At 43.3% G+C, this 22885-nt stretch overlaps 1 protein-coding gene across 1 annotated transcript in view; it reads right to left on the bottom strand.

The window, feature by feature from the left end:
* Positions 1 to 22885, bottom strand: part of KIRREL3 (kirre like nephrin family adhesion molecule 3) — a 314241-nt gene that overhangs the window by 144124 nt on the left and 147232 nt on the right. The window contains exons 6-7 of the mRNA XM_060268593.1: positions 18161 to 18318; positions 8805 to 8955 (exon numbers count right to left, since the gene is read on the bottom strand). Of these exons, the coding sequence (XP_060124576.1) occupies positions 8805 to 8955; positions 18161 to 18318 (309 nt within the window). The remainder of the gene's footprint in view (positions 1 to 8804; positions 8956 to 18160; positions 18319 to 22885) is intronic.

Raw genomic sequence — 22885 nt, 5'->3', positions numbered from 1 at the left:
TAATGTAATTCCACTTGGTTGCAACTGATAATTCATGCCAGGATTTTTGTAATTCATTTGAATTACCGAGTCTCCTTGGCTCATTTTTTTTTAGCTTGTGAAGAATGCACAACCTGAATGGCCGGATGTTAATATAAGCCATGAACAATTGTCTTCCAAAGTCCTAGTACTGTACTGAGAAACACTTTTTTTCTCCCTTGGGCACTATGATTCATTCCTTCAACTGTTTTAAGAAGGTGAAAAAGCTATTTACCCTTACAATGCAATCCCAGACATGTAAACGCAAAATTAAGTACCATTGTATCCAATGGGACTTACTCCCAGATAAGTCTAAGATTGTAGCCTTAGTGGTTCTGCGTGAGTCACAGTTCTGAACATGTCTTGATTGGGAGAAGACAGCCTTCTGTAAGAATGGGTGACTCTTGTGACTTTGTACAGGGAGTGATTGAATTATCTAATCACTTTCAGATTAGATAATTTGCAGGGGGGGGGGGGTTGCACCCAACTTCAGGGCTGATTGGAAGAATGCAAGGCTAATTCATGAATCATGCAGCGATCCAGTAGACAACCTCCTCCTTTGATGTATTTATGTTATAGACTTAAAAATAAAATAAAACCCTGCCCTTCTAATGCATATGCATTACTCAGGGGAGATTACGGTGAGTAAAATAACAATGGGTGGAATTCAACTGTGCACTAAAGTGATCTGTAAGTGCAAGCATTTCTGCTTACCTGACAAAATGCTTTTCCTTCTCCTCCCCCATTCCCTGTTCTGTGGGTTCGCCAAACCCTCCAGAACAGATTTGGGGAGGAGGTAAGAGTCACGTGGGGGGAAAGAGTAAAGTGCCATTGGGTTAGCAGGACTCATTATGCTAGCTTCTGCTTCTGCAACAACTTAGTTGAATCTCATTAAAAAGCAATGCTACCAGTACAAAGTGTAACTGAGTCAGGCACAGCAGCTAAAATGCAATTTTGAAATAAAATCATAATCTGTGTGTCATGGCCAAAGTCTGTTGAAATAATGTCTCCATTAGTTGGCAGAAGACAACCCAAGAGGAGGCAAGTTGTTCTACAGTATAGCCACTGAGAAGGCACTGTCTCTTGTCACCACCAACCACACATGGAAACCTTAGGTGGGACACAGGGACAGGCCTTTCCCTCTGAACTGGTTGGAAGTTGGTATGGGAGGAGGTGGTCCCTATAATTTCCTGGACCCAAGCCATTTAGGGCTTTAAAGGTCATCCGCGCATTGGACTTTGCCTGCAAACAAAGTGGCAATTAGCCCACCCTCACTAACATCCTTGCACTTGCATTCTAGACCACGGTTTTCCAAGCTTGGAGCTGTTTTTGGACTACAACTCCCAACATCCCTAGCTAGCAGGAACAGTGGTCAGGGATGATGGGAATTGTGGTCCAAAAGCTGCTGGAGACCCAAGTTTAGGAAACCATGTTCTAGACCACCTGAAGTTTCAAAGATAACCCCACATAGAACACATTTCAGCAATCCAGTCTTGATGTGACTGGCAGAGCAATCAAAACTACAGGATGTCAGCATAATTTATGCCATGGTAAAATTATTCAGGTGTAATTTGCCCCTATTCCAGACTCTGTTCAGGAGCTGGTTGAGCTAGCCTGAACCTGGCAGAGGGTCACATGACAGAACTGAATGGAGATTGGAATGTGGGGAAGTCTCCCCCACTACCCACAATCACACTCGCCACTCTGCTTTTGGGGACTTACCCCAGTGTCAGTTCAGCTGGCTTTGGCTGAGTTGGCTGAGTCCCAGATGAGCAGGGATGAGAGACTTCAGTTTAGCCCAATATCCCTGTATTCCAAGCTTCCTCATACTAGCAGATCTTGGATTGTATTGCAGTGTAAAATATGCATTACCACAGACAATCTGATTTCCTCTGCAATGGTCAGAGCTGATATATCCACCCCACACTGGATGAGTTCTTTGGGCTCATAGGACACAAGCATTTATTTTGTGGCCTGCTACTCTGATTGGGGTAGATGAAACATGTGCTACTGCTGCCATTTTAAAATGTCTGCTCTTGGCTGTTCCTTTTGAATTTTGTTCTGATTTTGGATGTACTGTATGTTAAATGGTTTTATTATGCTTGTTTCATCCTGCTACTGTTAGCCGTATTTATAATCTCTGAACAGAAAGACTACCTCTCTTAACTGCTATCTTAGTCCCACAAAGCTAGAAAAGTGTCCATCAAGCCTAGGGCAGAGGTTGAAAGAAGGTCTACTAGCTGCCTAATGAATCCTCTGCAGGACAGGAGTGGTCTTGTAGTGGCCCTGATTGCTAAAAATCCAGCAAATGGCAAGATTCTGAAAGTTACCTGATACACATTCTTGCAAAACTTGGCTCACCTTCTTGAACTCCCATTTCCACCTCAACCCTCCCCACCACCTTCATGCACATCTCCAACTCACCAACAGGCCTTGAACATTTCCTCCCTTCTCTCTTGCTTCTTGGAAACAAGCCAAAGCTGCTAATGCAAACTCAGGAGTGTTAGCATAGCAGGGGAAAGCTGTGAATGCTGGTGGAGGAGTCAGGAATAACCTCGCTCTGCTCCTTCTTGGCACACAGGATATGAATTTCCATACAGCCACTGGGTTCTGGCAGTATAAATAGTTTATGGCATATCAAACTATTAAACATGATTTTAATCCCACTTGTGATGTTCGGCACATAACTCACAGGAGGTCTGCTTTGATGTGGTTGGTGGAACGGAAATCACTTTGAACAGATGTTCCAACTGGAGTTGCTTAGTCTCTCTCTTTTTCTTACAAATCCCAGGTCTCTTTTTAGGGGTGTGGGGTGGAGATTGACTATGCAGTTTAGTGACAGTTTAGGGCCGATTCTCACTACCTTCTGCTTGAGCACCAATGATTCATCTTAACTAGGATTTCCTTGCTTATCATAAAGACGTGAGGTTTCGCTGAATTTATCTAACTAGAGGGATCCTAAAATGAGGGACCCTTGTTGCCAGGTGCAGATATTTCTGATTGGCTTTTAAGCAGCAGAAACCTTATTTCTGCCAAGTCATTTATGGAGCAATTGATTCACAAAACTAATTCATTTCTTACATCTTTAAGAAAGCAGAGACCACCAAGGTTTGAGGTTGCACAAGCAGTGGAAATTGGAACGTGCACACTGCAGCTTCCTCCCTTGGCCCAAACAGCAAAGGACAACTTCTTAAGCATCAGCCAGTTGGACCAAGCTGCTTAAGAATTAGAGAGCTTCATGGCCCTAATGTCATGGGCAGTGTTTCTGAGGAACCATCCCCTTTCATGTCAGTAGAGAGTCCCTGCCGGATCAGAAGTTGCTGGCATCTAGTGGGCTGCTTTTGGCTTAGGAAGAGACTTTGCCCAAGTTTTTTTTTAAAAAAAATGTGGCACTGCTTCTCATCCAGCTGTGCTGCTTAAATATCTGCTTTAGACAAAGCCAAAATATTGAACTGCTTTCTAGCTGCTGTCTGAAACAAAATGGGTCTTCTGGGAGGTGCTCTGAGTTCACATCCACTCCATACATTGAAAGCAGGTGACTTTCCCACAACAATTCTTGGAACAGTAGTTTGCTAAGGGTGCTGGCTAACTGTGGCTCTGCGGAAGGTAAATGACAGTTCCCAGGATTATTTAGGCCAAGACACATATGCTTTAAATGTGCTTTGAATGTATGGTGTGGGTGTGGCATTGTGAAGCAGGCTGTTCCCAAAGCTTTGCTTTCTCTTTGAAAAGGACAATCAGGTGAAAGTTGGTACCCTTTCTCTCAGGCTCTCCATAAAAGAGAAATTGCCAAGCAGGCAGAAGATGGGATGGAGAGGATGAGAATAGTTGCCCATTTTTTTGCCTCTGGTAATGACTGCCCTTAGCATGTGGCCCATGGAAAGTTGTTTGTGAGACTGGGCTGAAAAATGTTTTCACTCCATTACAGATATTTCACATATAGGCACAACTACTAGCTTATGTGAAGTTTGAACTGGCCCTTCAATTCCCCTTTGGAACTCTCTCCTGCTACAGGTGCTGCCTCTCTTGTCCTTTTGGCACCTGCTGAAGACTTTCCTCTTTCAACAAGTCTTCCGAGTGGAGTTGTCCCCCCTCCCCCATTTATTATCCTAGTCAGTGCTTGTACCGGCTAGGCAACTTTATTTATATATGAAGTTCATGTATATATAATGCATTGTGAAATCAGTTTGAGAAGGGAGAGATTAACTGAATGAACGAATAAATAAACAACTAAATCTCAATCAAAGTGTCATTTCCACAATATAGTCAACGGAGAAACATGTTGTTTTCAGCTATTCTGAAGCAGGACTCTGCTTTGGATCTTAACCAAAGTGAGAGGACAGTTTGAAGAACTGGACCAAACTGGGCAGCTGTGAAAGACCTAAAGTGGATTCTAAAGTGACTCCTTCCCCCTACCGCCCCCCCCACACCCCTAATGCTGCTTTCACTTCAAAATTGAAATTTGCTCCAGAAAGGAAACTTTCTATTTTATATTCAGGGATGCACTGCCAGCTCAAAAGTTGCACATGAGGGTTAATTTTTTATTTTTAACATGGTGCTTTGGGCCTGGGCAGTTCTGCTTCTCAGCTAGTCCCACCAAAGATGTGAAATGCTACTTTTTATTCATATTCCCTCTGAGGCCTGCTCTCCTTTCACAATGGGAGGGCAGCTGCCAGGTCAGGGCTGTCAGCAGAGACTCACATGCCACTTCCAATTAGAGGTGGGGAACAGAGGGAATTGCAAGTGGGGACCTTGAAACTTTGAGGTTGCCAAAGTTGCACAAACTGCAGCAGACATATGCGTAGCCTCCCCCACCCCAACATGGAGCCATAGGTTCTCACAAACATGCAAGTGGATCATGGTTGCAAGCCCATTAGCAGCCCTTGCCTTTTTTCAAGGCGCTCTATCGTACCTACCACCATACATGTGAGCAGAGACCAAGAAAAAGACAATTAGTTCATCCCTGTCCATGGTGCTGAAGGAAACCACAAAGCTCCCACCTAGGGGTTGACGTCTGCTATCTCGAACCTCTTGCTGCTGCAGAGTGAAGAATTCATCCCTTTATTATTATACCCCTCTCCATCAACCAGCCACTGCTGCTAAACTGATAAGCCCATTAGAGACCATTAAAAGCAAAATTCTTTTAATAGCTGGATGGGAAATTATTATTTCTTTCGCAGCGTGGTCTACCTAATGGTTTGGAGTAAAAATTGGTCTTTTATTGAATCTCCCCTTTCTGAATTGGTTTCTGCTGCCTTTGGGGATTCAGCTCACGTTGCTGGCCTTATACTGTACAGCACGCCATAATGATGCCTCAGGTTCTGTGTTGTTGTTTTCTCCCTGCGTTTGAAGCTGTTGTAACTGTTTGCTGGCTGCGAAATAACCCATACCATTATCTCATTTCATCTTGCCAGTTCTGTCAGGACATGCTAAGGAACAACCTGAGAGCCTGTTAATCTTGCAGTGGAATGGTTGGAAGTTTTAAGTGGTGAATTTTCTGCTGCACTCGAGTTTGCTCAGCCTGTTTTTAATTGGAACAAGGAAAGCAGCTGGCATGCTAATATTGAATGCCCTGCAATTGCAAATTGATGGCAAATACAGATGCAGGAATTTACGAATGCGGCTGATGATGGGCTGGGGGAGGGGAAGGAGGGGAGGGGAAGGTCAGGCCCAATTTGAGAGCAGCAAATACAAAAAATAAAAATAAAAAATGGATGGAAGGCAGATGTATATCTTATGGAATTCCTTGTGCTGCCTCTTAAGAAAGAAAGGCTTTAACAAATGAATCAGTAGACTTTGCACAAATGTGGCTGCTATTGGAGCCAGTCTGGATTGATTAAAAATGCATTCAGCGCAATGTGCTGGAAAGCTTAACAAGACCGTGGAGGTCATAGCATCAAGAGAATGGCTGCTTTCTGACAACATCTTCACCATGTGGCAAACTGAGGACCAAAATGTATATCAGCAGCAATATTTGTTTGGAGGAGCTGTACATACCTCATGTTAATATGGAAATACAAAAGCAGTGGTTTGCTATTTCTTAGGATATCAAATTCTAGGGGCAAGCTGAAGAGCCTTAGCCTCTTGGTTGCAATTGTGGGATTTTACTCCCTTCCTTAATATAACCTGTCGAGACCCTGAGATCTTCACTGGAGGCCCCTGTCCAGGTTCTCCTGTCTAATGAGGTAAAGAGGGTGGCTATTACAGAAAGAGGTTTTTATTGTGGTGGCCTCCCAGAATGTTCTCCCTAGAGAAGGTTCCATGGCATCAATGTAATGTAATTTAATGACCTTTTTTAAAACAACAAAGTTATAGTTCATTATAGTTCTTATAACTATTTTGTTAGTTTTAACGCTGTGTTAGTTTTAATGCTGATTTTTTTGTTTTTGTTTATCTTATGAAGTTTTGTGGTGGTTTTATTCTGGCTTTATCTTGACATTTGTGCTGCCTTAGTTTCTTTGTATCTTTTTTTAAAGGTTTGATTCTATTTTTTATATTATTTTACCAGTTTTAAATTTGTGAGGCTACTCAGAGCACATGGCTAATTCGATAATATATAAATGTCAAAAATTAATAACTATCAAAGGGTTGCAGTACAATGGTTGAAAGCCATTTGATGATAAGAGCTGGAGAGACCCCTGCCTGAAATCCTGGAGAGCCACTGCCTCCAGACATTTAACTGAGTTAAATGGATTCTCCTGCATTGCAGGGGGTTGGACTAGGTGACCCTTGGGATCCCTTCCAACTCTACAATTCTGTGATTCCATGGCCAATCGTCTAACTCTGTATATGAGAGCTTCCTATGTTCCAAATGTTCCTGTGTTCATTGTTTGAGCCTTACAATAGAGATTTAAACCAGGATCTAAGAAATAGCTTAGCTATTTTCTCACAATTCAATTGCCTTCCACAGATCATCACGACTGGGGATGCCCTTGATCTTTTTAAAATTCCTTCCCACCTTCTCATTCACAACTTTACATTCAATAATACATCTAGGACTTTCCCACACATAATCCCCAGCTTTGCTTCTCTTGTTCTAAACTGGTTTTCTGCTAACAACACTAAGAGGCTATTGTGCTTTTTTCTCTCTCTGAACAGTTGACAGACGACATCCTGTCAGCAATTTAAGCTCAATCTAGCCAAATAACACTCTTAAACCCTCACCATAAGTTTTCCTCACTTCAATCACAATAGACAACAACGCCATCAAGATTTGTAAACTCAGCATCACATCTTCACCTTTGCCCTTCGCTTCTCTCTCCAGACCTTCATTTTCCGGCTGCTTCTGAATCTTGTCAATTCATCTGGCAATAACTGCTACTCATTCAGAGAGCTAAATCATTGAGACTATGACTGCCTTGCATTTCGATGACTACTGTGAACATATCTCTCTGGCCTTGACCAGTGGAAGACTGCCTCATTAATAAACACATTCCAAATGTTGCCACTAAGGTAATTTCTTTAGGTCATCTCTATGCATACAGTACCTTCACTTCTTTGATTAAAACAAACATAAACCACTTATCTCTCTCCCCCCCAAGCCCCTATGTGCTCCATTGATAACTCTTATAAGTCATTTACTGACACATTTCATTCTGTGTGGGCATGGATGTCCACAGCAACATTGAGACTTTGGCTTGTGTGTTACATGATACAGTGGTATGGAAAACTTGTTCCCGTGTATTTTACTGCACATCATTCATGTTTACAAGGGAAAGATCTCACACTAGACAGAAATCCAGGGGCAATTGATTCCCATTAGCACAGGTGGGGCAGAAGACAGGAAGAGCAACAGTATGTGGAGCCAAATCCAATGGCAGACAGAGCCCTTTCTCCTTCCTACTGAGTTCTACAAGGACATCACTGGGACTTAAGAGGAAGAAGCTGACACTCAGTGCCACCTCCTGAACTGGATGTCAGTAAGAGGGCAGCAGGGGGTTGAATAAGAGCAGATGGAGGTCCATGGGGCACTACCCCATTTACCATAACGGGCCAGCCTCCATTGCAGAAATCTGCCTTTATTTTCCATCAAGGCAATCACAAATTGGCCTATTTATACTATCTACCTCTTAGAAAAATTTTATGGTGGAGGGAGAGGGCAGTGATTGTCATCAGTATTACTGTGCATGTGGATGTGAGGTTTACTCCTTCCATCCCCAGCTGTGAGCCAGATGAAAATTATTCTACCACACAAGAAGGAGGGTCAGAAAAAAAGGCTACCATTGGCATCAATGGGAGTCTTTTTCCCCTACCCGCAACAAGCCTCAGAGTGCACAGGAAGGTAATACAATTCAATACAAACTTAGAGTGATGTAAACTATCAGAAATGGCTGCTGAGCACTAGCCCTGTGCCAGGTGACCTCTTCCTTATAGGAAGAGATTCTTTTTAAAAACAAACAAACCAGTGCAACAGCATACCCCAAGGCAGCAATATATTTCGCTGTTCTTAGTCTTGGCTTGTTTTTCACCCTCAAAGAAATAAATTGATTACTTCTATGTTGTTTTCAGAGTGGTGGGACAACAGATTCCACAAAATGAGGTTGCAGATGCAGATTGCAGAATGCGTCCCAACAGGAAAGGGTCTTCCAGATAAAATGGCAAAGGATGACTGCAAAAGGTTAACCTACCCTCAGGTGGTGCAATGGGTCAGTGCAGCTGGCTGTTAACCAGAAGGTTGGTGGTTCAAGCCCACCCAGGGATCGCTGTGGGCAATATTCCTGCATTGCAGGGGGTTGGAGTAGATGACTCTCTGGGTCCCTTCCAACTTACAATTCTGTGATACTCACGTTGAATGTCAATGGTGACAGAGGTCTCCTTTCCATTGGGAATGGCCTTGTTAGTGGCTCGGCAGATGATGGTCTGGCCATTCTCAATGTCGGATGGGGAGACAAAGAGTGTGCTCATAATGCTCTCTCTCTTGCCGTCACGAAGCACTGTCTGCAGAAGAAGACAAAAGTTAACAGTTACCACTTTGGGGAAGAGATGACCGATCTACAGCAACGTGTTGCGGGTTTTGGAACAGGACCAGCCTTTGGCTTTGGAACTGCACCTATTGACTGAAAGCCTATTTCCTTGCATTTTCATTAAAATAAATGCCCAAGGCAGCTAACAAACAGAACACTGTCAAACCCAACAATAAAATACACATGCACACAACTAGCTACCGGTAACTATAAAAGAGACAAGAGGAAGCAGATAAAACATTTCAATTACCAAGACAAGGAGATTAAAAGTGTGCATGCACACGAAAGCTCATACCAAAATAAAAACTTAGTTGGTCTTTAAGGCGCTACTGAAGGAATTTTTTTATTTTGTTTCGACTCAGACCAACATGGCTACCTACCTGTAAGGAGATTAAAAGTGAGAGCTCAACATCCCAAATGCGTCTTGGAACGCCATCAGATTGGGGGGGGGGGTTAGACATCCCTTGGCAGTTCCAAAGTCTACCTGTAACCTACTTAATTAGCAGTTTTTGCAACAATCTACGAACCAAACCATGGGCACCCTTCAAAATCTGCACCACTCCAAATTTTGAAGTGCCCTTCTCCAACCAAGTGATGTTTACAAAAATCCATGTGCATTTTTAAAAATGCATATATTTAAGAAAATAACATACAAAAATTATGCCATCCTCTGGAGCCAGACCTGCCCTCTTGCATGAATTTTGGATGTTTGTCACTTATTCCAATGTGCACTTTCAGTCAGCACGTTTAATCCTGTCTAGTCAGACAGGCCAGGCATATGAATAAAATAGAATATTTAAAAGCTCATTAACACACCGCACTGAAGGTGCTTCTGCACGCCTATCAAGAGGGCACCCGTGTCTGTGGTGCTCCAGAGCCAACCCTTCACACTTCCAAATACCAGAGGTTGCCCAGGTGTGCTCACTGGGGAGCTGGAATTCTAAAGCTTTGCCTTCCCTGTAATGCTTTATGAGAGGAGCAGGAACACGGCTTGGCACAGAATTAATCTGCTGTCAGATTTGATCTGAATCTTTCACTTGGCTTCCTGGTAGCTACATTGGGCTCTGGGAATTGAGATATACTCAGCCCAGACAGGTGCCCAAGTGCAGGCGGTAATGCTCACCTGCCTGGGCCTTTCATAAAGCTATTCTGATCCCATGCTAAGCAGACAGTGGCAGACCTTGGGGGTCTCAAATTTCAGTGGTCCCCTGTGCAACACCAAAATTCAGTGCCTTCTCCCGCTTCTAAATCATAGTTGCAGTGTCTTGTGTGCAGATGGAGGGCACAAGGAGAAGGGGACGACAGAGGGTGAGATGGGTGGACAATGTTCTCGAAGCCACCAACATGAGTCTGAACAAACTGTGGGAGGCAGTGGAAGACAGGAGTGCCTGGCGTGCTCTGGTCCATGGGGTCACAAAGAGTCAGACACAACTAAATGACTAAACGATGACGATGTGTGCAATCCCGGAGGCTCAGCGCCCACTGTGACCAAACTGGTTGCACTCCCCTAAATCCGCCTCTGACCGTGGGACCCTGCAGGGCTTGTGGTGCCCTCTAGAGGGTTTGGACTACAACTCCCATCATCCCCAAATGGGGGCTGGGAGCATTGTAACATCTGGAGAGGCTCACACTGGCTACCCCTGCCTCTGAGAAGTTTGATTGCGACAGACATGCTTCTCTGTGGACACATTCAGTTTTGCTGGAGAAGTGAGTGTTTCTGGGCATGTGCAAAATGACAAGAGCAGCAACAGCAGCAATTTTGATTTATTTTTTTACTTGTCCTTCACCAGGAAGGTTCCAGGAAGGGTTGTTGCTATTGTTGTTAATTTATTTATTAAAGTTGCCAGTCACTTTGTACAAAAGAAGAACTCCTAAAGCAACTTAACAAATAAAATCAAGTTATAATTTTAAATCAATGGTTTAACGATTTAAAGCGGCAATATTTTTTAAAAATGCTTTCTGTTTGTTTGTTTGTTTGTTTCTGAGCCACTGCATATGCCTCCTGCCCCACAGAAAGAACATAAGAACATCCTGGATGGATTAAAGCAAAGCAGCCTCCCTCTCCCATCAGTCCCAGCCAGCATGGTCAATGGCAAGGGATGATGGGACCTGGAGTCCCAAACATCTGGAGAGCACCATGTTGGAAAAGGCTGGCCTAACAGTTCATTTAAACCAGGGATGGGGAACTGGTAGTCCTCCAGATCTTGATGGAACCCAGCTCCCATTATCCTTGACCACTGAGCATCTTGGCTAGGGTTCATGGAACTTGGAGTCCAACAACATCTGGAAGGCCATCTCTGATCTTGAGCAAAATTCTGCTTCCAGCAGTGACCAACCAATAGTTGGGGGGGGGGAGAGCTGTCTTCTTCTAGCTCCTGATATTTAGAGCCATACTGCCACTGAGCATGGAAGCTCCATCTCAATATCCTATCTAATAACCATTAATTTTGTTTAAGAAGCTTGGCTCACAGGAAATCTTGATCAATTGCCCTTGCACACATCTTAGTACATTCCCTTTCTCTACCTTACGGACATACCCAACTGGGTACTTCCTGGCTGTTTATCCTTGCCCTGGATAATCAGCAAAGTCTGAGCTCGAGCATGATTTGAGGGCACTGAAAAACCAACCAGTTTGAGCTTTCTTGAGAAGTTCAGGGTTAAACGATCTGGAAGTGACTGACTTTCCATGCAATGGAATTTTACTCTGTTTTGTTAGTACCCGTTTCATTCAGCACCTTTTGGATTGACCTGCCCATTGTGCAGCCTTGCAAATGCAGCTACATAGATCTTAATGTACCAGGCATGGCATTATCTGAAAGGACTGGGGGAAAGCACATACAATAGGAACATAAAAAGCAGCCTTGTACTGAGTTAGTCCATCTAGCTCAGTATTGTCTACACAGACTGGCAGCAACTGGCAAGGGTTACAGAGAGGGTTACAGAGAGCCTCTTCCAGGACTATCTGGTGATGCCAAGGATTGAACCTGGAACATTCTGCATGCAAGGCAGATGCTTTACCACTGAGCTACGGCCCTTCCCCTAAACAGGCACTATTACACAAATCACATGCTATCCATTCCAACCTGCTGCCATTTTGACTCTGTTCTGATGCCCCCAAAGCCAGGAGGAATGTTTCTACCTGGGCTGGCTTTTAGGTTGGCGGAGTTCACTAACATCATGCTTATAGCTATTTAACTGGACTTTAATTGAATTTTAATAGACTTTTAATGGGACATGCAACATTTTATAATATTTATAGAGAATATTAATCTGTTGCCACCCCCCCCTCCAAAGCCTTTGGTAATGAGGAAACGCAGCACTGAAATAGGAAGGCGGTTTTAGGAGGATTAAGTGAGATGACAAGTGGATGCATATTCAAGCCTACAGGAAGAGGAACTTAGTAGGGGGCAAATCCTGGGGAGTGTGAGCCACACCTGCCCATACGAACATAAGAAGAGCGCTGCTGGATCAAGCCAAGGGCCCATCTAGTCCAGCACTCCATTCCGAGGCCAGCCAGATGTCTGCAAGCACAATTGGAGGGCGACAGCATTCTCCTCACCCCCTGCAATTCCCAGCAACTGGTACTGAAAGGCATACTGGCTCAAACAATGCAGGTGGAAGGTTGAGTGACTGGTTTCAGTATGTGCAGATAAATGAAGCATTCAAGCTAGATAAAAAAATAGGATTCCAGACAGAAAAGTCGAAATTAGAAACGGAGTTATTAGAGACAGACTACAAGAATTTGTCTAGAATGTATAATTTGTTGCTAGAATGGCATTTGAAAGATGAGCAAACAAAATCAGTGATGATTGAATGGGCCAAGGACTTGGGTCATAATGTGATGATGTCGGAGTGGGAAAAATTGTGGAAGAAGGGTATGAAATTTACGGCTTGTACTGTGTTGAAGGAAAATTTGATGAAAATGATGTATAGATGGTATTTGACGCCGGTCAAGCTGGCTAAAATGTATCACAAAAGCGACAATAAATGTTGGAAATGTAAGCAGGATGTTGGCTCATTCTACCATATGTGGTGGACATGCCCTAAGATAAAAGGCTTCTGGGAAATGATTTATAATGAGTTGAAAAAGATGTTTAAAAACACATTTTTGAAAAAACCGGAAGCCTTTTTGCTTGGAATAATTGGGGAAGAAATCCCCAAGGACGATGTTAATTTGTTTATGTATGCCACCACAGCCGCTAGGATCTTAATAGCACAATATTGGAAAAAAGAGGAACTGCCTTCGAGGCAGGAATGGCAAATGAAAATGATGGATTATATGGAATTGGCAGAATTGACAGGAAGACTCCGGGACCAAACAAATGACAAAGTTTTAAAAGATTGGAAGAAATTTAAAATATACATAGGGTATGAATTTGAAAACTAGATTTTGAACATCCAGGAAAATAAAGAAGTTAAGGCAATAGGGAAATAATAGAAGATTGAAAGGGAGAAAATATGATAGATGATATAAAGATGAAATTTTTGAAGTGTTAAAGAGACTATATGATGGGTAAGAAGGATGATTTAGAAACTGCTACAGAAGTTTATAAAAAAGAAAATCAGATAGTAGGGAATTGGGGAAGCCAGAGGACAATGAATATTAAAATGGATTAGAGATGATATATTTTTTTTTTGTTGTATTTTTGTATTTTTGTATTTCTGTATCTTGATGTTTACTTTTTGTATTTGTGTTCTGTATGTGTGTTGATAAAATGTTTAATAAAAAATATAATTAAAAAAAAAAAAACAATGCAGGTGGAGCTGTTCTTTTGGTTTTATGCTGGCTTCTTTCTCCATCCCCACTTTCATGGCTTGCTGCATTCCATTCTTCCTCCAGGAGGGAACCAGCCTACAAAAAGCGGAAGCGGGGAGCAGAGGAGCATCCAAATGCAAAACGCTCTACCACAACCAGAAAAAAAACCCTTCCCTTGACAGACTTGCATATTAATGGGCTAGACAGGAATTAATTCCATCCAAGTCAGAGGAGGGGGGAGGTCAGCCCTTTTGCGGTTCTAATTAGCATCGGCTGCTGCCCGAGATTCCGGGAGACAAGGTCAAGCTGTGGACTTAATTGTTCTGCTGTGTCCACATGGCATTTGGGGAAGAGGAAATGTGTGCTTGTTGTGTTGATCAAGATTACACAAGAAAGGGGGGAGGGAGGAAATATTTTGTGAGAAACACAGAAAAGGGATTTGAAATTGCCACTGCAAAACAGGGCCGTCATGCTGTGCTTTTAAAATCCGTGGTCCCCCACTCCCACCCTCGCACCTCACATCCACCTTCTTTCTCCTGCAGCTTTGGTACACAGCAACCCGTTGGCCATTTCCTGAGAGATTGCTGATGGCAGGAGAAATGAAATGTCTTAGGATTTGGGTGCAATAAAGCAAGAATCCTCCTATAATACTGCAGGCAAATCAGATGGCGGTGAGAGAAAGGTCACGCCGCTTATGCAAATCAGATGCTGGATTCTCTGATAGCAAGCAGAAGGCCTGGAGGATGAGGCTGGCTAATGCAGATGAAGCTGCAGGCAGGCAACAGAGGCGGCCTGGACCAGAGCATGCTGCAGCTAGCCAAGGACTGAAATCCAAGAGACGGTTTGTGCATCTTATTTTGCAAAGGAAGGCTATGGGATTTTGTTTCTGCCTTCCTCTCCTGCCCCTGATCCCTGGCCAGTGTTAGTGTAAACTGATCAATATGCAAATCAGCTTTTCGAACAACCTCCCACCATCATGAGACTGAAAACCCACACTATGTTCACTAACAATATGATAAGGTTGCTGGGCTTTAGTCATTGTTCGCTCTGTGAAAATGCACTGAGTGTGTTCATGGCTGCTGGCTGCATTCAAGATTCCTGTGCATTCATCAGAAGGTAAGAAGGTGTCAGGAAAGGATTGTGGTTCAGTAGCAGAGCATCTACTTTGCACACAAAAGGTCCCAGGTTCAATCCCTGGCATTTCCAGGCAGGGCTGGGACACACCACTGTCTGAAATCCCGGAGAGCCGCTGCCAGCCAGTGTAGAGAGTACTGAGCTATGTCTTTGACTCAGTGTAAGGCAGCTTCCTATGTTCCTAACAGATCATGCACATACACAAATGTATGCATATAGGCTGGATAGCTCAGTTAGTAGAACATGAGACTCTTGATCCCAGGGTTGCGAGATCAAGCCCCACATTGGGTTAGATATTCCTGCATTGTAGGGGGTTGGATTAGGTGATCCAACTTCCAACTCTTCCAATTCTACAATTCTATGATTCTATGCATGTAGGGTCTCTGTGCGGTTGGAGACTCAATTCAGGGTCCCTAATTGCACATGGTCATTTGAGCAAGACTCTTGTGACAGCCTAAACTGGGTTCTTAGATTATAGGTCAAAGTGCAACATGCTGCTGCAAAAGGGACCTGCACAATTAGGGATGTTTGAAGGCATTGCTTTCCTTTCTGCCCTGTATTAGCCGCATGCAGCACTGTTTCCATTTTGCTTCAGTTCGGCTTCTGCCAAAAACTACTTTATGTACCTCACTGACCTCTGTGACAAAATTACACAATTTACATAGCTTATGTAATGAATTATGCAAATTACATGAACTACATAAATTACATTGTTGTTACATTATTCCACTCCATTCATTTTAGTGCAAGGAAACATGTTGCAAATGGGGAGGGATATGATCAATTACATATCTCTCAACTGTGGACTGAAAGCAACCATGGCAAGAGGATCTTAGCAACTGAGATGGAGAGTAAGGAATCAGGCAGTCTGTGTACTTTCTTGGAAAGGCTGTACCCCAGAGCATCCACCTTGCATGTGGAAGATCTCAGCATCTTTAGGTAGGGCCGCTGAAATTCTGGAGAGCCATTGCCCATCAGTGCAGGAAGCACTGAGCTAGGTGGAACCATCTGACTTAGTCTGACTTCATCTAAGGCAGCTTCCAATGTTCCTACGTCTGTCCCTAGGAAAGGCCAGGTTAGTAGGTACCAAGGATAGGGCCTTTTCAGTCGTGATCCTACATCTTTGGAATTCCCTCCTCCAATAGTTTCCTTTAGCCCCCTATGGGTTTCAAACAGATCCTTTGAACTTTTTTTTTATTCCATCAAGCTTTTCAAATATTTTGCAGCTGGCTCACTACATTTTAGCCAGGTGCTTTTTAATGGATTGTTTTTAATACTTGTTGCATTAATGTTTCAATCCCAGTTATTTATTTTCTAACTGCCTTGTGAGGGCTTGGCCCTCAAAGGTGGGATGCAAAGAAGATGCTCTACCACTAAGCTAGGGCCTTTCTCCAAATATTTGGATAGAAATCTGCACTCAGAATGTAGCAAAAACTTCAAGATGGCCAAAGACAAAGTTGTGCTTGAAAGGTATGAAGGTGATATGGGCATCTCAGTGATTGTTGCATATAAATACAGAGAGGTCACTGTGGTTTCTTTTGCTCCCTGTGCTCTTGCACTTCTCACCTGCCTGAGAGGCACCTTGGTGGCGTTTCCAGCAGAAGAATTTTCTTTTCATTGGAAACAAACTCTTAGAAACTAATATAAATGCTGCACTTGGGCACAGAACACTCTTTGAGAAATTGTAGCCTGGTGTCAAGCTCACAGCAGGGGACATAAGGAGGCTACACAGACTGGCTAAGGCCTCCACAACTGCACTGGAGACCATTTTGCCCTGAATAATGTTTATTTTGTCAAAATGCTTGCTTTAAAAATTCTGTTCCTGTGCTCGCTTGCAATCCATTTCACCAAGCTGCCTGCCTTCACCTCTGCCCATATGCAGATGCAGTTTCAGGCCATCTGAGAAAGCTTGTAATGTTATTGCTGTGATTAAAATGCACTGGCAGCCTTATAACTGATGTTGCTCAGGAATTCTAAGAAACAAACAAACAAAGACGACTTCAGTTTTGAAATTAGTGGTTTAAATCCATGCAGTATTGAAAGGTTCGGTCTACCATCTTGAGTCAAAATGGTATCCATTTATGTATCTAAACAAGGGTGAAAATATGCTCCTTGATCTCAGAAAACATGTTGCTAAATTTGGTTACAAGCTGTCCAAATGCGCTGCAAACAGAGAAACAAAGCACTTTTCAAAATACATAGTAGAAGGGGAGTTTCTGATCATTAGTAAAAGAATAATCATTTCCCTCTCTATATTTATTAGTATAGAGTGCCCTTCTCTCTATACCAATTAGTTTCTGGGCTGAATTCAGTGTGTTGGTTTTGACCTATAAACACTATGTGGCTCAGGAGCTCAATACCTCAAGGGCCTCTTTTCAGTGGCTGGGCTTTTATATGTGTGTGTGTGTGTTTTTTAATCATCATTTGTTATGACCTTGGAGATCTGATCTCCCTCCTCTACCTTTCCCCTCTCCTCTCCTTTTCTTTTTCAAGAGGGGTGACCCTACTAACATTTACTGTTTTTGGTGCAGCAGAATCTAGAAGCACCTTAAAGAAAAATGGATTTATTATGGCACAAACTTCAGTCCATCAGATGCATGAAGTGTTATCCTGAGCGACAGGACACTTGGTTTGTGGCAATGGGGATTGTAAACAGTGAGGTCAGAGGGAAATGAAACACAGAAAAGTACAAGCATTAATAATCATGTAATTAACTATGGCCATTCACAGTTTGTATCCTGGCAATTAACAGATACAGTAAGATGTTTAAGGGAAAAAAATCATTGGTCTCCATTCAATTCAATCCATAAACTTCCTGCTGTATTGTGATTTAGCAGACCTAGAATTCTAGTGTTAAGCAAATTAACAAATACAGTGTAATAAAAAACCTTCCTCAATTCAATTCACAGCTGGTAGCATCAAACTCTTGATGTGTTGTAACTCAGCAGACCTGGAATCCTAGTGTTGTGAGACAGGGAGAATATCTCTCTGTCCCACCCTTAAAGTCCTCCCAGTCTAGGATGTGAAGGCATTTGAGACAACTTAGCTAAGCGGGTCTGGACTGGGTCAATGCCTGGTTGAAAGACCCATTGGGAATGCTATATATGGAACCTTGAGTTCCATGATGGAAGATTGTAGAAATATATTTTTTTTACTAATAATGTGACTTGAGTTCTCCTTGTGAAGGTTCATCTCTAGATCAGCCAAGACATCACCACCTGGGTGGGCCTTAGCTGTCCTCTTTGACACCCACCCCGACCCCAATTCCAAATATCAGGCTCTTCCTTACCTTGGAATAGGTTGCTCCATTTATTACTTCTCCTCTCCTCATCCAAATAATGGATGCTGCTGGTTTAGCATTGTCTGCGTGGCAGGTCAGATTCAGAGGATCTCCAGCTCGCAGACTAATGACGGGCCCTCCGATAATTATGGGATCATCCGGAGGCACTGTAAAGGAAACAGAGCCTGGTACAATTTATGAGCTTCAAAACAAAACCCACCAGATTAGAGAAAGGGCAGGCTATACCGATCCAAGAGAATAAGCATGACACAATATGCTGAAATCCACACTTGATCTGCAGAATGAATCAGCCAAGCTGAGGATGCATAAAGAAGAAAGAAAGATTGCTTCTGGCAGACTCAGCACTAGCCATGTCGCCAACAGTACAATAGCAAGGTGCTGTACAATAGGGGTGCATTGAATTATAGTTTCATAATAAGGCACTTCATACATGGAGAACTTGCTGTAACCCAATAAAGAGATGTACAGAAAAGGATTTAAAGCACATTGTATAACATGCTTTGATCACATATTTGTTCACCCATTCAAGGCATTTGGTTAAAGGGTGATTCAGAGGGTGACTTTTCTCCCAACTCAATACTTTTTGTCTGGGGCTGCTGTTATTCTAGTGCACACAATTCCTGATTTTTCAGGTCAAAATGAAAAATGTGCATTTATTTGGGAGTGAACCATCCAGAACTTGAAATGTGTGCTTTTGTGGAAGAAAAGCTTCCATTGTGCAGGGTGTGAATTCCAGTTTGGTATGCGAATGTGGAAACTAAAACATGGGGGAGGGATTTATTGTAGATTATGAATACAGAATTTTTATTTAGTTTAAAAATAATATGAAAAAGGTTTCTGTGGTTAGCTGGATTACCCTTTGGAGTGAACGGGGAATGCTGAACATGGCTGCTTATTTCTCCCACTTGCTCAGCCCCACCCCCTTTCTTTATTTTTGTAAAAAACCCAAAAGATTGTAAGAATGTGGCTTCACATGTTACAACAAAACAAGGAGAGGGAGAGGAAATGTGATGTAAGTGTGCACCCTCTTATTCTGTTATGGCAAGAGTGATTTGGACTTACTGTATTCCCAGTACAGCTTACATGGGCTGTACTAAACTGGAAGGGTGAACATGTGAAGAAGTTGAATCATATTCAGTTTGATTGATTCCTGCCTCCTAGTATTTATTCATTTACTTACACATGTTGTGACAAGTTCATCATCCCTGCCAAGGCCCATAGTTGTCTTTAAGGGAAATTCCCTTATGCTGAATAGGCTTCCTCGCGAGAAAAGGGAAAACTAGACAGCTATGCCAAGGCTGCCAGGATCCTCACAGCCCCAGAGAGTGAGTCTTATCTCCAAACAGTGAGTCCCTTACTCTTAACATTTGGGTCCTCTTTTCATCACTAGATCCTGTTTTTGTAAGGCTGCTTCCATAACAAACTTCCTACAGCTCTCCTACCTCACCACTCAAGTTGCCAAATCCAGATCCTGCTCTTTGTTGTTGCTTCTAACCACCTCCTCCTTTTTGCTAAAACTATTCTCATGATCCAACCTTCTTTCTGCCTTCTGTCCTCCACAGCTCCAGGCTCCTACCCTCTTTGCCCAGGACTGTCTCAGCCGTGTCTGAGGATCAGACCTGCAGAGGCAAAAAGATTCATCACCCCGGGTATTTAGGAGAGGAGGGTGGATGGTATTTAGGAGAGGAGGGACATGCTCTCCACCAGGGGCGTAGGAAGACAGGGGCGGTGGGGGAGGGCCGCCCTGAGCGGCGCGATCCCAGGGGCGCCATCGCGGCTGCACGCCCCGCCCCCAAAATGCACGCCCCGCCCCTGCGCACGGTGCGTCCCACCCCCAAAATGTGCATCCCGCCCCAAAACATGTGGCTCGCCCCCAGAACGCACGCCACATCCCTGGGGGCAGCACGCCTGCTCTCTGCCCCCGGTGGCAGAGCATGAAGCTCCGCCGCTGCTCTCCACCAAGGCTGTTGGTTGAAATCAATCATATTTAACAGCGTAAGGTATTTAGGTAACAAAGAATCTGATTTCCTTCTAATACATTACTAAGTGTGCCAGCTTATTCCACAGACGTTCTATTACTGTTTCTACACTAGACATTTATGGTATCTGCAGGTAGTCGACAGACAGTTTAGGCTTGGGATGGGTTTTCTTTGCCGAACCTTTATTGTCTGAGCAAGCTTTAGATATGAAAGCAATAACATATTTCCTCCACTTTATTTATTTACTGCATCGCTGACGGGCTTCTCCTGCTGAGGTTCACACATATTACTTTATGAAGGCCGGGGGCAATAGCCGTCATTTAGTCCAGCATGCAAAGCAAGAGATTTGGTCTAAAACAAAGAACAGTGGTGTATAACTAGATTATTTCATTCTATTTGAGACATGAATCAGAGCACTGGGCGATAGCTATTGCAGCTGAAGCCGTGAATATGTCCATGTAGCTCCGTTTGTGTGTCTGTTCCAGGAGGATGTGGAGCATCAATTTTAGGTTGAAACGAAATGTTACAAAAGTCATCAAGAACCCACTGCCTAGAATCACTTCTCTGCTATTTCAGGTAATGCCTACTGTAACGTCGTAAATAGGAAGCAAGCAGTGAGAGCCCTGCATAATTCCTTAAAATTGCGAACTCGGGTGGTTGAGCGTCAACACTATTGCATGCAGAATGGCAGTACTGATAAATAAGAGGCAGGGATTAGCATGCCTGGGAGAATTCTGAGGTACTGTATGTAGAAGTACTAAATATTAGGAGGAAAAACCAAACCGAATGTGCGCCAAGCATGCTCAGTGGTTTCCAGGAGCCACAGAATGTTGGGTGTCAATTGTGCAGTTCTGTTAAGAGATAACTATACTGTGGCTTTTTGTTCCAGGTCCCACTTATCCTCTGTCTCCCCTATAATTCAAACTAATGGGATGTATCCATTGCTCTTGTGCTACCAGATGGGTGGGTTTTAAAACTGTGCAACAGAGGAAACCAAGTCAACAAACAAGTCTGAGGAAGGTACAATAAGAAGCCCTAAACCCAACTCTTCAGCAACGGTGGAAAGGCAGTTCTTTATACCTATTAGCACAATTGCAGGGACTATTTTTTAATTCTATCACCTGCCAATCCTCGCTTAATAAACAAGAGGCACGCCTCATCTCAAGGGAGGTTCTGCAGGTATCTCTCTTATCGAATCAGACTTTGTTGTGAATTTTGACTCAGATGACATCAGGGATCTTTCACCCTTCCTCTAGAAAAAACCTCCATCATTCAAATTGCCATCTTGACAGCTTGCTAGGAGTGTGTGTGTGTGTGTGTGTGTGTGTGTTTGTGTCTCCATCCCACATTACAGGCACAAAAAAAGAAAGAAAAAATAGCATTTTCAGAGAAGTTGAGGCCTGGAGAGTTTATAGCACCCATGTGCCACTGAATTCTTACACTGCCATATATCTACGTGTCTTTAGATTTATAATCCACTCTTTCCACATAGGCTCAGAGCAAGCAGCAACATTATAAAAACAAGCTAACACCATAAAATTAGTGATGGGCGAATTCCCCTTGGTTGCCTCAAAACACATTTTTTAGAGCTTTCTGAGACATTTTTTTTTTAACAAAAAAGCTTTAAGGTTGTTTCCCCCCCCCCCCCCAGGTATTCTCAAGCAAAGCTTAGAGGAAAACGAACAAACAAAGGAAGGCGCACCCCTTCCTTTTGAGTTGCTTCTACCCTCCTCATAAACAGCACCTCCATCTTTCAGAAGGGAGGAGGAATAAGAGTAAGCAGTGCTGGGGGGAGGTTGCTAGAAAGAAGGGAAGCATTTCCAACCTCTCTTTATATGAAAGGAACACTCCCAGGCATGTTCAAAAGTGTCACTTCCTGCAGGTAATGTGGGGACTGGAATTTGCTCTGCCTCCAGATTCAGACTCTGTTTTGACCCAGAACAACCTCATATCCCTCAACCGTCCTGTTTTAAGTGGGACATCCCAGAATGAAAGAAGCCATCCTGGCTTCTGATTGGATCCTGGAATGTCGAGTATTTTGGTCCAGTGCTCTGGTGCGAGTCAGCTGGCTCACATCAGAACACCAGACCAAAAAACTTTCTTTTTTTTGTCTCACCCTTTTGTGGAATCAGCTAGCTCCCGCGAGAGCTCGGGACCAAAAAAGGAGCGGGTTGTTGGAGGGTATGCCACATTTTAAAAGATCTCTAAATGTGGGCAAATCTCTAAATATCAGTTTCTCATTTTTTTCAATCTTTTGTTCTTCACATCACTTTGCAATTTTTAAAAAAGCCCTCATGAAAATTCATCAGCATTTTAGGGCAAACTTCCCCTAATGTACACATTTTTGTGCAATTTTTCCTAATACACACTTTTGCAAAGCAATTTTGTCTAATATAAACTTAAGAGCTTCCTGGCGCAGTCCAATGGCCCATCTAGTATAACATCTTGTTCTCATAGTGGCCACTCGAATGCCTGCTGAAAACCCATAAGCAGGACCAGAACACGAAAAGCATTCTCCCTTACTGTGGCTTCCAGCCACTCTCTCACTGAGCTATGGTTCTTCTCTGTGTTTACAGCCTTTCCCCCTGATGATGGGGAACTGGGGAGCTGGATACCTGGGTCAAGATGCTGTACCTGAGGTGAAATGGGATAAGATCCAGGTGGGCTTTTTGTGCTTATGTATTTTAAACTTCCAGAAAGGTGAATTGCTTATAGCACGGATGAGAACCAATTT

Source organism: Zootoca vivipara, chromosome 15, assembly GCF_963506605.1.
Source record: "Zootoca vivipara chromosome 15, rZooViv1.1, whole genome shotgun sequence".
Lineage (NCBI taxonomy): Eukaryota > Metazoa > Chordata > Lepidosauria > Squamata > Lacertidae > Zootoca > Zootoca vivipara.
This window is presented reverse-complemented; position numbering and strand designations above follow the sequence as displayed.